Below are 12,179 nucleotides of genomic sequence, written 5' to 3' on the forward strand. Positions count from 1 at the left end.
GTGTTTGTTGCGTGGGATGTCTAATATGATCCTGGCTGAGGCGTTTTGGATTCGTTGGAGTTTCTTCTGGAGTTTAGCGGTAGTGCCTGCGTAGAGGGTGTTTCCGTAGTCCAGTCGGCTCGTGACCAGAGCATGGGTGACTGTTTTCCTTGTTTCTGTGGGGATCCAGCGAAATGTTTTTCTAAGCATGCGAAGAATATTGAAGCAGGAAGAGGATACGGCGCTGACTTGTCTATTCATTGAGAGTGAAGAATCCAGGATGACGCCTAAGTTCCGTGCGTGGTCTGTCGGGATGGGTGCTTTTCCGAGGGCTTCCGGCCACCAGGAGTCGTCCCATGCAGAGGGGGATGTACCTAAGATGAGGACTTCTGTTTTGTCTGAGTTCAGTTTCAGACGGCTTTGTTTCATCCATTCGGCAACTTCTTTCATTCCTTCGTGTAGGTTAGTTTTGGCGGTGCTGGGGTCATTGGTGAGAGAAAGGATAAGTTGAGTGTCATCCGCGTAAGAGATGATGTTGAGGTTGTGTTGGCGGGCGATGGCCGCGAGGGGGCTCATGTATACGTTGAAGAGGGTGGGGCTGAGTGAGGATCCTTGTGGTACGCCACAGATGACTTCAGTGGCCTCGGACTTGAATGGTGGGAGGCGGACTTTCTGAGTTCTTCCGGTGAGGAACGAGGTGATCCATTCAAGTGCTTTTCCTTGGATTCCGATGTTATTGAGGCGTTGTAAAAGGGTGCTGTGGCAGACTGTGTCAAATGCTGCAGAGAGGTCGAGGAGGATGAGGGCGACTGTGTCTCCATTGTCCAGTAGAGTTCGAATGTCGTCTGTTGCTGCGATGAGGGCGGTCTCAGTGCTGTGTTTTGTTCGGAAGCCAGATTGTGAGGAGTCGAGGGATTTGTTGGCTTCGAGGAAGGCGGCGAGCTGGTTGTTGACAGCTTTCTCGATGACTTTGGCCGGGAATGGAAGGAGCGAGATGGGGCGGTAATTTTTGAGTTCGGTGGGGTCCGCTGTGGGTTTCTTCAGAAGGGCGGTGAGTTCAGCGTGTTTCCAGTCTTCCGGGAAGGTGGCGGAGTTGAGGGAGCTGTTGATGACGTCTCGGAGGTGCGGTGCTATGACGGAGTCTGCTTTGTTGAAGATGTGGTGAGGACATGGGTCTGTGGGGGATCCTGAGTGGATGGAATTCATCCGGCGGATTGTGTCCTCAGTGGAGATTGGGTTCCAGTCGTTAAGGGTGTTCACGGGGGGAGAATGTTCAGCAAAAGGTAGGGTGGGTTGGTCTCCGGGTTGGTTGTCGAAGCTGTTGTGGATGTCTGCAATCTTGTTGTGGAAGAATGAGGCTAGGGAGTCGCAGAGGGCTTGAGAGGGGGTGATGTCGTTGGAGTTGGCCGAGGGATTGGAAAATTCCTTGACGATGTTGAAGAGTTCCTTGCTGTTGTGGGCGTTGTTGTCAAGTCGATCCTTGAATGCTGTTTTCTTGGCCTTTCGGATTAGTTGGTGGTGAGTGCGGGTGGCGTTTTTGAAGGCGTCCTTGGTGCTAGTAGTTGGGTCTTTTTTCCAGGCCTTTTCGAGGGAGCGGCAGAGTTTCTTGGACTTCTTAAGATCATCGTTGAACCATGAGGCCTTTTTGCTGGCAGGTTTGTTTTGACGTTTCTTCAGTGGTGCTAAGGTGTCGTCGGTGTTGGATAACCATAGGGTGAGGTTGGCGGCGGCTTCGTTTGCGTTAGAAGAGTGGGCTGGGGTGTTTAGAAGGAGCGATGCGGAGATCTGGTCCGTGGTGATTTTGTTCCAGTTTCTTTGCAGGGTTGGTTGGAGGTGGTTGGTGGGTTTTGGTTTGTTGTAGGTGAAGTGAACGCAGCTGTGGTCAGTCCAGAGGAGCTCCGTAGTGTGGCTGAAGGAGACATGATTGCTGGAGGTGAAGATGGGGTCGAGTGTGTGACCTGCGATGTGGGTGGGGGACGTGACCAGTTGTTTAAGTCCGAGGTTGGCGAGATTGTCCAAGAGGGTGGTGGTGTTGCGGTCGTTGATCTTTTCAAGGTGAAAATTGAGGTCTCCCAGAAGGATGTAGTCTTTGGAGGGGAGCGCGTGAGGAGTGATGAAGTCTGTGATGTCTTCACTGAATTTTGCGCGGGGTCCTGGTGGTCTGTAGAGGAGGGAGCCTCTGAGTGTGGTCTTGGGGTCGATGTGGATCTGGAAGTGAAGGTGTTCAGAGTTGGTGAGATTGGCGTCAGAGCTGGTTGAGATGCGGATTGACTTCTTATGGACGATAGCGATTCCTCCTCCTGTGTGGTCGGTGCGGTCCTTACGAATGATCTTATAATCTTCAGGGATGGCAATGGTGATGTCTGGGGCGGAGGAAGCGTTCATCCAAGTTTCTGTTAGGAAGGCGACGTCCGGAGAGATGGTGTCTAGTAGGTTCCATAGGTCAATGGCGTGTCTGTGGACTGATCGGGTGTTGAGAAGGATGCATTGTAGGTGGTTGGGGTCAGGAGTCTGTGTTGTGGTCGTGGCGGAGATGTTGTCGGTGCCGATGAATTTGCAGGAGTAGCAGGAGAAAGGTCCATGGGTGTGTCCGGGAGCGGCTTGGACGCAGTTTGGGGCGCGACCGGAGTTAAGGGCTAGGAGGGTGGCGGCATCGTAGGTAATGCGGGGGGGCTGGGCAGCGCGAGGGGCAGGGGGTCTGGCGCTGGGCGCGGTCCAGGCGCGGACGGGCGTAGACGGGCTTACCTTTGGCGCACCTTCGGCGAGGGTTGGGCGCGAACGCTGCGCGTGGACGCTGCGCGCGGGAGCTACTGTCATATATGGATAGTGGAGGGGGAGGGGCGAGGGCGTCTCAGCTGGGAGGCGGGGCGGGCTAGGTAGGAGCACAACAACAACAAAATGGAGGGCGCTTGGGGGGAATACACTTTAAAGGTCGGAAAGTCGCGCTGGCAATCTGAGCAGTGAAACAATCAAAGCGGAACACAAAGCGCACAGCAGGCAATTTAAAAGACACAGTTTGCAGCAAGAAGCGCTAAGCAACGATACCGCAGCCAAAGGGAGCGACCACTCAGCTGGCAAGCGTCGACTGTGGGACACATATGATTGTGGTATTAAAAACTACAACCTTAGGGGTCAGCCGACCCCTAAGGACCACCACCTCCTCCCAGGCCTTCAAAACTGACCTCAAAGTTCTCCTCCTTCAAAGACACTTCCAAAGTTAATTCACGCCCTCTGTATTATCTGAAGGAAGTCCTTATAGTATAGAAAATTTCTATTCTTGTCTGGTACTCTTTTATCACATGCACACGTCACTTTTGTCTTGTAACACACTGTTTGCTACCTCTTACATTTTGTTTGCTTTCGATACTTGCACAAGTGCCACCATTGCCTACGTAACGTTTGTTCTTGTGTTTGAGTGTCCTCCATTTGTTGCAGTATTATACCTCTATTTGTACTTTGTACGCTTTTGTAACCTGCACACGTCACTTTTTCCTCCTGTAGTGCACCGTTTGCTACCTCTTGTATTTTGTTTGTTCACGATTGTCGCTTTTGCCTCATGTAATGTAACGTTTGCTTTTGTAATTTGCTCACTTGTAATGTTCTCATGTATCAGTTCTGTTCCTATTGTGAAGCGCTCTGACACCTTCGGGTAAAGTTCGCTCTATATAAAAACGCATAAATAAATACATAAATAAATAATACAGGCAGACTCCACTTGCAGCAAAGGCATGGACCCCAAGGTCAGGGGGTCTACGGGCCCCCTGCCAGCATCCCTCGGGCTGAACACGAATCTACAATATGTTGCAACTTTCAAAGTTACAAACTTCTCAAATTATAACCTGATGTGTTTCTTGCCACCCAGTTGTGGTGTGTTGGACAGTGTGCACTCTGAGTCAAAGTGAGATGCTGCCAGGAGCCGGGTCACGTGGTAGGGTATCCCTAGCCCCCGCCTGGCAGGCTGGTACCCGGGCTCAAGGATGCTGCGCAGAGTTTGTCGGGCGGGCGTAGTTTATCGACTCGCGGGGGTGTCATGTTCCTGGTGGGGGCGGGGCCTCTCCTCTGGGGGCTGCACGTCCCTGCCTGGGACACAGAGTAAAACAGAACAAGTGAGAGCTGCAGAGGAACAGACACAGAACAACTCTAGCTCTGCCCCGAGACACCCAAAACAAGGCAACGTGAGATCCTGAGAAAAGAGACGCCCCTCCGGAGACAGAGGAAAAGAAGTAAGGATATATATATCCGGAACAGAAAAACCACTGGGCTAGAACCTGCGACACTCAGGACCGGCCTGGGAAAGCAGAATTTGCAAAAGTGACAGCCCTACAAAGACAGCTCCAAAGAGTGAGAAATACCCGGGACAGAAAAGCCGCTAGAGACTGGAAGAAGGGACACCCAGAATATGGGAAAACAGAGCTGAGGAAATAGACTCCCTTTCGCAGTCAGAGAACGCTGGAGAGTGCACGCGAGGCAGACGAGCACCCAGGGGTTATTAGCCTTGGAGACGAGACACCCAGAACCTGGGGAAACAGACCCTGAGAAAAAAGACATCTCCCAAAAAATAAAGTGCACCGCAGGGTGCTTCAGGAACCGAAGAGCTGCTCCCAGGCTGGGCCTGGAAGAAGGGACTTCGAGAAAAGGGACATCCCATCCGAAGACAAAGTGCATCAGAGAGTGACTAGAACATGGAAGAAGAGACAGCATACATCTCAGAGAACAGACCCTGAGAAAAGCCCCCCCATGAGACGTCTATGAAGACGGCATATTCCATTCAAGACGCTACAACAGAAAAGAGACTTCACCGTGAGCACGAACCACTAAACAGCTCCGTCAGGAGATAGCCATGGTGACAGAACTTATCTAGAGCCCGAGAGATGAGAGTGAGCCCTGAGAAAGTGACCTCATGAGATATCATGGAACAGCCTCTTGGGGCAAAGATTTGCAGTCTCTAGGAGAACAGACACTCGGAGAGGGAGGAAAGAACTCAAAAATATGGCGACGCCAAAGAGAGTGTCCGTGAGACTGCTGCGGGGGCCGGAGGCCGCCTGAACCCGGCAGGACGCTACCAGCCACGAACGAGACTTTTCTTTTTTACCGAGACTGCACCAACGAAGCTGCAGAAACACCATTTTAGCGAGATTACACAAGCGCGAAGAGACGTCCGGTCCATCGTAAATGCTCTGATGACGTAGGCACGACCCCTGCCCCACAAGAAGCGTTCACAATATGCACCCAATCTAACCTAGAGAGACTGCAGCCTAGACTGCACCCCGAAAGTGAAACGCAAGCAGAGACTGCGACATAGCGAGGCCTCGGGGATATTGCATTTTATAGCGCTGCATACCTCCTACGAGGCGCTGAAGCTACCGAGCGATACTGCCTCCAGGACAGACTGAAAACCGAGGGGCCTTGCGTGCAGACTGCAGACTGCTACAGCAGACAAGCTTTCCAGGCGGACTCTGCAGTGAGACAGCAGCAGCAGAGAGGCGTCGGAAGGGGTGACGTCTTGGAGACACTCTGGCAGCACCCGAGGTGAGTGAGTGTGCAAGGGGGTGACTTCCTACCCTAGCGTAGCAAGGAGGCCGCAGGGCCTGGTGCAAGCAAGGAAAAGTCCCTTCAGACTGCGCTTGGGGTAGCAGATACAGATATTATCCAGTTTCAATGGGCCCCGGTGCCGCTGCACCTGCTGCACCAATGATAGCTGTGCCCCTGACTTCATCCAGGGAATCTGTCCTTTTCCTCTTCCAAAAAGTGATGTAAAACTCTGGCTACAGGACACACCTTGGGCCGACGACATCGAAATTAGAAATAGCAGCAAAGTGCCAAATATCAACTCGACCCAAATCAAGGGTTTACACATTTTAAATAAAATAATCAGGCAAGCTCTTACCTTTCACGAAAATTACCAGTTACAACTGGTCGCCACTGGGCAGTTTAGTGGCAGACAAGGCTTTGGACATCTGTTGAATTGACACGGGGGTTAGTTTGGTTTCAGCTGCTGTTTGTAGGCGGTTAATCACGAACTGATGGTTACTGATTTCATTCGCCTCGTGGCTGGCTGTTGGTGTCTGATAGTGTTTATTGATTATATCGCCTGCATTTTTAATTACCCAATCGATTTTTTTTGCTCACCCCCAAGCTGGACCATTAAAAACCATTTGTAAATGGACGACGGAAATTTCCCTCAGAGGAATGTGAAACATTGTAACTGCAAACCCAAAACTTGAGTGAGATTTAGAATTTAACACCATTTTATATTCTGTAAAAATAGAAACACAATGATCTGTTAGTTTTAATGTTGCAGTTGTCATTGGTTTATTGTTTCCATTTACCTCTCCTATACCGTTTTCAAAGTGCTACATGCCTCTGATAGCTGCTTCAGGGCGCACAGATAGTAAACGCTATTTTCAAAATTAACTGTGTTATTGGACCTTTGGTGCGCCTGTCTCCTGCTCTAAGGAGAATGTCCGCGTCATTTGCGAACTTTTGAATTTTTTAGTGTTTTGGAAGCTTCCCCGTTGCCATGGCAGCGGCGCGGGTAGGGTTACAGGTGAGATAATGAAATGGGATACTGGGCTGGCAAGGTGGAAAGAACGCATCTCACCTACCGGGCCACGTGGTAAGTCACCGCGACCCACCCTCCGGGAACACAGGGGAGGGGGTACAACCAGGCCAAGGGGCAGGGACCAGTGTCCCTGAAGGGAGTGTTCTGTCAGAAGTAACCCTTGCCACTCCCGCAGAGGGCATTGTGTCGGCCACATCTCTTCCACGCCCAGCAGGGGTCGCTCTGAGGGGTCACAGCAGGAAGGGCAGAGGGGTGACTTTTGCTTTTCGCATTATGTAATCTTGAATGTATCTGTAACTTGTTAATCTGTAACTTTCACTGCGAGTACCTATAAGTAGTTTTACCTACTTCCACGCTACTCTCATTCCTCATGTAATTTACTTCGCTCTATTGTAAAGCGCTCTGAAACCTCTGGGTGGAGTTTGCGCTATATAAAAATGCATAACTAAATAAATAAGCTGCACCTTCCCACCAATCCCATCACTTCCTAACAGGGGAGCACAGTGGGCATACTCACCGTTGGGGTCACTGTGCAGTGTGCATCAGTCAATACCTCTGCCAGTAGGGGGCCAAGAGCCACATCTACAGAGGACTCTCTGCCCTACCTATTGCTGCCTCTCATGGCAAGACTTGTGGTGCCATGCCCACCAATCCCCGCGGAGGACTGCAGCAGGACATGTGGTGCCAACCCCACCGGTCCCTGTTGCAGGATTTGTGGTGCCATGCCCACCAATCCCTGCGGAGGGCTGCAGAAGTACCTGTGGTGCCGTGCCCTCCAATCCCTAAGGAGGACTGCAGCAGGATTCGTGGCGCCATTTGTGGTGCCATACCCACCAATCCCTGCCTCTGCCAACAGGGTGCGCTATGCTGTTACCACCAGTCCTAGCCTCTGGCATCAGAGATTGCTCTGCACATCCAGTCACCCCTGCCACTCCAGCAGGGTGGTCCTGTTTCTATTTCAACCCTGTCCTGCAGGTGGCACAGTAATGCTAGGTTTGTTTCCCTTCTCAGGGGTGATCATTTTTACCAAGTCCGAAATATTAATTCATCCTGCACCAAGGCCTCTGGGTGTTTCTCCTGGGCATCGGCTAGGTGTGCAACTGTGTCTGCCCCAGCACTACTGGACTTTTTAGAGACACCAACATGCCAGCACCAGCACTAACAGCTATTCAGGGCATCGACCAGACACACCACTGGTTGTGCTATATCTCCGTCAGCCTGTCGTAATTAACTCTGGCCCAGCCCTACTTGCTTTTAAGTGGTTTCAGCTTGACATGGTATAGACAGTGATCCAGGCCGATGGGCCTTAAGAAGAGTCCAGCTGATGTGTGACTGGCCCCTTCCCAGCCCTACCGGCTTTTCAGAGCCACCAACCTGATAAGTGGCCAACTGTCATCTTCTCAGCCTTCTGACAGTGGTGTGTTTTGGATACCGAGGCGGTAGACTCATTACTCCACATTCATTTTGAATTTTAAGTCGCCATTTTGTTTCTTATTGATCTGTGACACTTTTTCACAGGTGAAGTTAGTTCACACGCTCAACACTGCGATGTGCTGTGGATAGCGGTCAAAAGAATTTGCAGAAATGTCAGCAAGTTTCTTTATCAGTGGGTTTTCCTTTTGATCTAATCCTTTGTAGAATTTCTTGTTGAGTTTGTGGAGATGGTTGTCCAACATCTCGACATCTAGATCTCGGTGGAAGTCTGCTGTACTTGTGAAGCAAGGAGCATCTGCTGCTATCCATAAGGCCTTGCTCTGTAGTGTCTGCAGGGCCTCCTGATACTTCGGCTGGCAATCGCGTCACACTGGTGAAGCATATGTAATTGTTGGTTGAATGATTGCGTTGATTGGTGCTTCGCATAGGCATCGACTTAGGTCTGAGAAGTGGGTACAATGCAGCCAGTTTGGTTGATGCTTTCTGGCATTTCTTCTCAATGTGGTGTCTGCAGCTGAGAAGTCAAGTGTCACCCCTAGGTATAGGCGGATTTGTGGATGCTTTTTGACCTGCTTTCTGGTGAATAATGTTGCTGTGCTTTTGCTTGTGGTGAGGGTTAACTGCCAGTCGCTGTACCATCCAGAGAGTCTACTGAGCGATGTTTCAAGGTTCTTAGCCACGCCCTCTTTGCTGAAAGATTGGAAGATGACAGCAACATCATCTGCGTAAAGACCACGATCTGTTTTCTTTATTTCCGTGGGGATATTCTTTGTAAATAGATTAAAGGGAAATGGTTCAAGAATTGATCCTGGAGGCACTCCAGCAAGAATCGGGCGTACTTTTGAACATTCCTCTTGTACCGCCACATAAAAGGTGCGTTCTGCAGGGTAGCTATTCAGCAGGTTTACCAGGTATCGTGGAAACTCTAGCTAAATAAACTTGTGGATTAGTCCTTTGTGTCATACTCGGTCAAATGCTTTGGCTACATCCAGGAAGATCTCATGGTCAACTGATCGAAGAGTAGCATTATCTACCGTACCAACAACTCGGATATTTCACATCTGTCTATCCTTCTACTGTTTCCCTCAGACATTCACAACACATCATCATCAGCCACCACCACTGGACACCACAATGGGCCTGGACTCCTTCATAAGTACCACCGCTATGGCCTATAGATATCAAGTGCGCAAAATACACAGAATATTTCCTAATTTCCTCTTCCACACTTCTGCAACCCTACTCTCTTTCGTTGTCCTAAGAAAGCTAGATTACTGAAATAGCCAGTAGGTGGTCTCTCCCTTTACTTATTTCCACCCCCAGAGAAGATACTAAACCTTGGTATAAGAACCCTACAAATTATGGTAAGACACTGCCTAACCACTCAGATTCGTGGTCGTCAGCAAAAATCGGACTGCTCCCCCTTGTCTTCAAAGCCATACATGGATTAGAACTAAATTATCTCAAATGTTTACTATATCCTGACTCACACACAACATCGGTTCCCCATGGTGTGTTCTAAATAAGATCCCAAGATCACATGTGGCCAAAATGTAGGCTTATACCACACAACTCTGATCCACAAACTAAGTCTTGATGTTACTACTGAAGGTTCATGTGGTGTGCATGCTTCCGCTCTTTAATATACACTCACGTCACATTTGCACATTTTTGAGACAAAAAACATAACATTATTTTCCATCTCAACTCTTTCAAACCTCTGTCCCAGCTCTTTTCTTTATAATGTGAATATTATAGCTTGTGTATGTTTTTAGTCCTTATGTTTGTAATGTCCATCAAACATATGCATTAATCATTTCCACCCTTACTTATGTTTCCCACCCAAGCTATATGTTGATCTTATGTACTGTGTTCCTTGTTCTAGGTACAACATTGTTGAAATGCTATTTTAAAAAGGTTCATGGAATGACTTTCCTTAGGTACACTAACACAAACCTCAATCTGTATGCTTGCAGAGGATGACGCTGAACACTGAGCAATGGCACCTACCCCCGCTCCGGAGAAGAGCCAGCACACCGTTGCCGTCGTCCCACCATTCTCACCACAGGTTTTTAGAGGCAGGAACCACCACAGGACACCGCCCTTTGGGACAATCTGCTTCTCTTGGACCCACCATCAAACAACCAGTGCGGCCCACCTGCAGCTGCTCCTCTGACTCCACTGACTCCGAAGGTCCGTTTGAAGCCATCTTCAGAGTGGTCCTGTTAGGTGACCCTGGTGTCGGGAAGACCAGTCTAGCCAGCATCGTTGCCGGAATGTCAGACCAAGGGCCACTGGAGCAGCCCGGGGGTAGGTACACACCGATGTGAGAGTGCTTCTGATTTGACCTCAGTTAAGGAGTCCCTGTTAGGGGGCACCATCTCACCTCACTTTATAGTGACTAAGTCAAGAGGCAGTGAGCATAAATTACATATACAGGTATAAGCCAGGTATAAGGGAGAGGATGTGGCCCAACGGCTAGGGCGATCAACCTCAAATCTGGGAAGCCGGGTTTGAATCTCGGCAAGAAGGTGCAACATCCTGTGATTCTCGGCAAATCACTTAATCTCCCCGTGCCTAACAAAAATAATGAATGTGTCCTTATGTAACACAACTGGTACTGGTGTAAAGCACTCTGATACCCGATACCTTTGGGTCAAGTTTGCGCTATATAAAACTCTGTTAAATAAAAAATACAAATAATTTTTGGCCCACGGTGATCCAGGGATCTCATTTAGAACACACTATGGGGCACCAGTGGCATCCATCTCCATCTGAATTCTTCATTGACCACCAACGACCACTGGCATACGTGATAATCCTTTATTGATCACAATTAACCCTTTGCCTTTGCCTAAAACGTTCATTGATCCCAGGTGACCAATGATCCACTTGTGAAACCTTGATGGGCCACTAATGACTCGTAGTTCTGTGGTACATATTGTTTTCACTATTCTTTTATCTATTTGTATGACATGTTTGGCCAATTTAATATTGAGGGCAATAACCTGTGACATGCACCTGTCTCTCCAAATCATCATGTTATTTTATTTATTTTTTGGTAACTATGTGTCCTTCTTCCAACATCATCTTCCTAACCACTGGCTGTGTTTAGCTTTCTCCACATTTATTTATTCTTGATTTGTATACGTTACTTGTTGTTTCATTTTCTTTTTATCTTCATGTATGCCATTGTTTGCCTCATATTAGCTTCTCATGTAAAGCGCTCTGATACCTCCTGGGTCTAGCCATCGCTATATAAAACTCTCAAAATAAAAAATAAAAATAAAAAATATATATTGCCCTCTGGGGCTCATTAACTCTGAGCGAGGCCTTTACCAGCCCTCAATTTTTCTAAATGTTCTGTTGTGTGTATTTGTATGGCAGACTTTCTGTCATAGATATGGCTATGTAGCACCATTTGGGTTTGATACCTTCTCACTCAGGTATTCTGGTGTTACTCATGAGATGTATTAAGTGTACGCTGTAGGAGAATATTTGAGTATTCATTACTGATAATTAGATATATTGTGAAATTTAAAATGATTGGGTGTGACCAGAGATCCAACCCAGTTAGCCTATGTGCTAACTGGGTGAGCTGGCGTTCGGCATTGCCTGGTGGGATAGCTTGTGTGTGAATTCCCTGAAGGTGTTGGGAGGTGCTCGGAGCCCTGATAACCATTTTAGCTTAGGGTAGGTGTTCTGTACTCTCGTTGGATGCATTCTTTCTCCCCCATTTCCCAGCTTCCTTTGAAATTCCTGAAGGGCATCTCTGGGAACATTTGTTTGAGTATTACAGACCTAGATGTAGGTAAATGTGAAATAACGATTTCTTAATAGTGAATTTTACCGATTCGCTATTAAGGAATCGGTATTTCCTATGTAGGTAAAGATTCGGTAAAAAATACCGAATCCTTAATATTCCTTATTACCGAATTGGTAATTGGGATTCGTAATAAGGAATACCTACCCATTCATTTCTATGGGCTTGGAGGCCCATAGGAATGAATTTGAAGACATTCAGTATTAGTGATTCGGTATTACCGAATCGGTAATACCGGGAGGTATTTCAAGGGTGCCAGGGTGTCCAAAGGACACCCTGTTGCACCCCTGAAATGTGCATGTGTGGGGCACATACATGCCCAAAGGGCATGGATGTGTGCTACATGGCACTTTTAAAAAAGCAAAAAAGTGCTTTTTAAAG

The 12,179-nt window shown here is 48.5% G+C and overlaps 1 protein-coding gene across 1 annotated transcript in view; it reads left to right on the plus strand.

Annotated features, from left to right (window-relative positions):
- Window positions 1-5,102: 5,102 nt before the first annotated feature.
- REM1 (RRAD and GEM like GTPase 1) overlaps window positions 5,103-12,179 on the plus strand; it is a 47,650-nt gene continuing 40,573 nt past the window's right edge. Inside the window, exons 1-2 of the mRNA XM_078651737.1 lie at window positions 5,103-5,508; window positions 9,952-10,285. Of these exons, the coding sequence (XP_078507863.1) occupies window positions 9,955-10,285 (331 nt within the window). The 5' untranslated portion in view covers window positions 5,103-5,508; window positions 9,952-9,954. The remainder of the gene's footprint in view (window positions 5,509-9,951; window positions 10,286-12,179) is intronic.

The sequence above is a fragment of the Lissotriton helveticus genome, chromosome 7 (assembly GCF_964261635.1).
Source record: "Lissotriton helveticus chromosome 7, aLisHel1.1, whole genome shotgun sequence".
Classification (NCBI taxonomy): domain Eukaryota; kingdom Metazoa; phylum Chordata; class Amphibia; order Caudata; family Salamandridae; genus Lissotriton; species Lissotriton helveticus.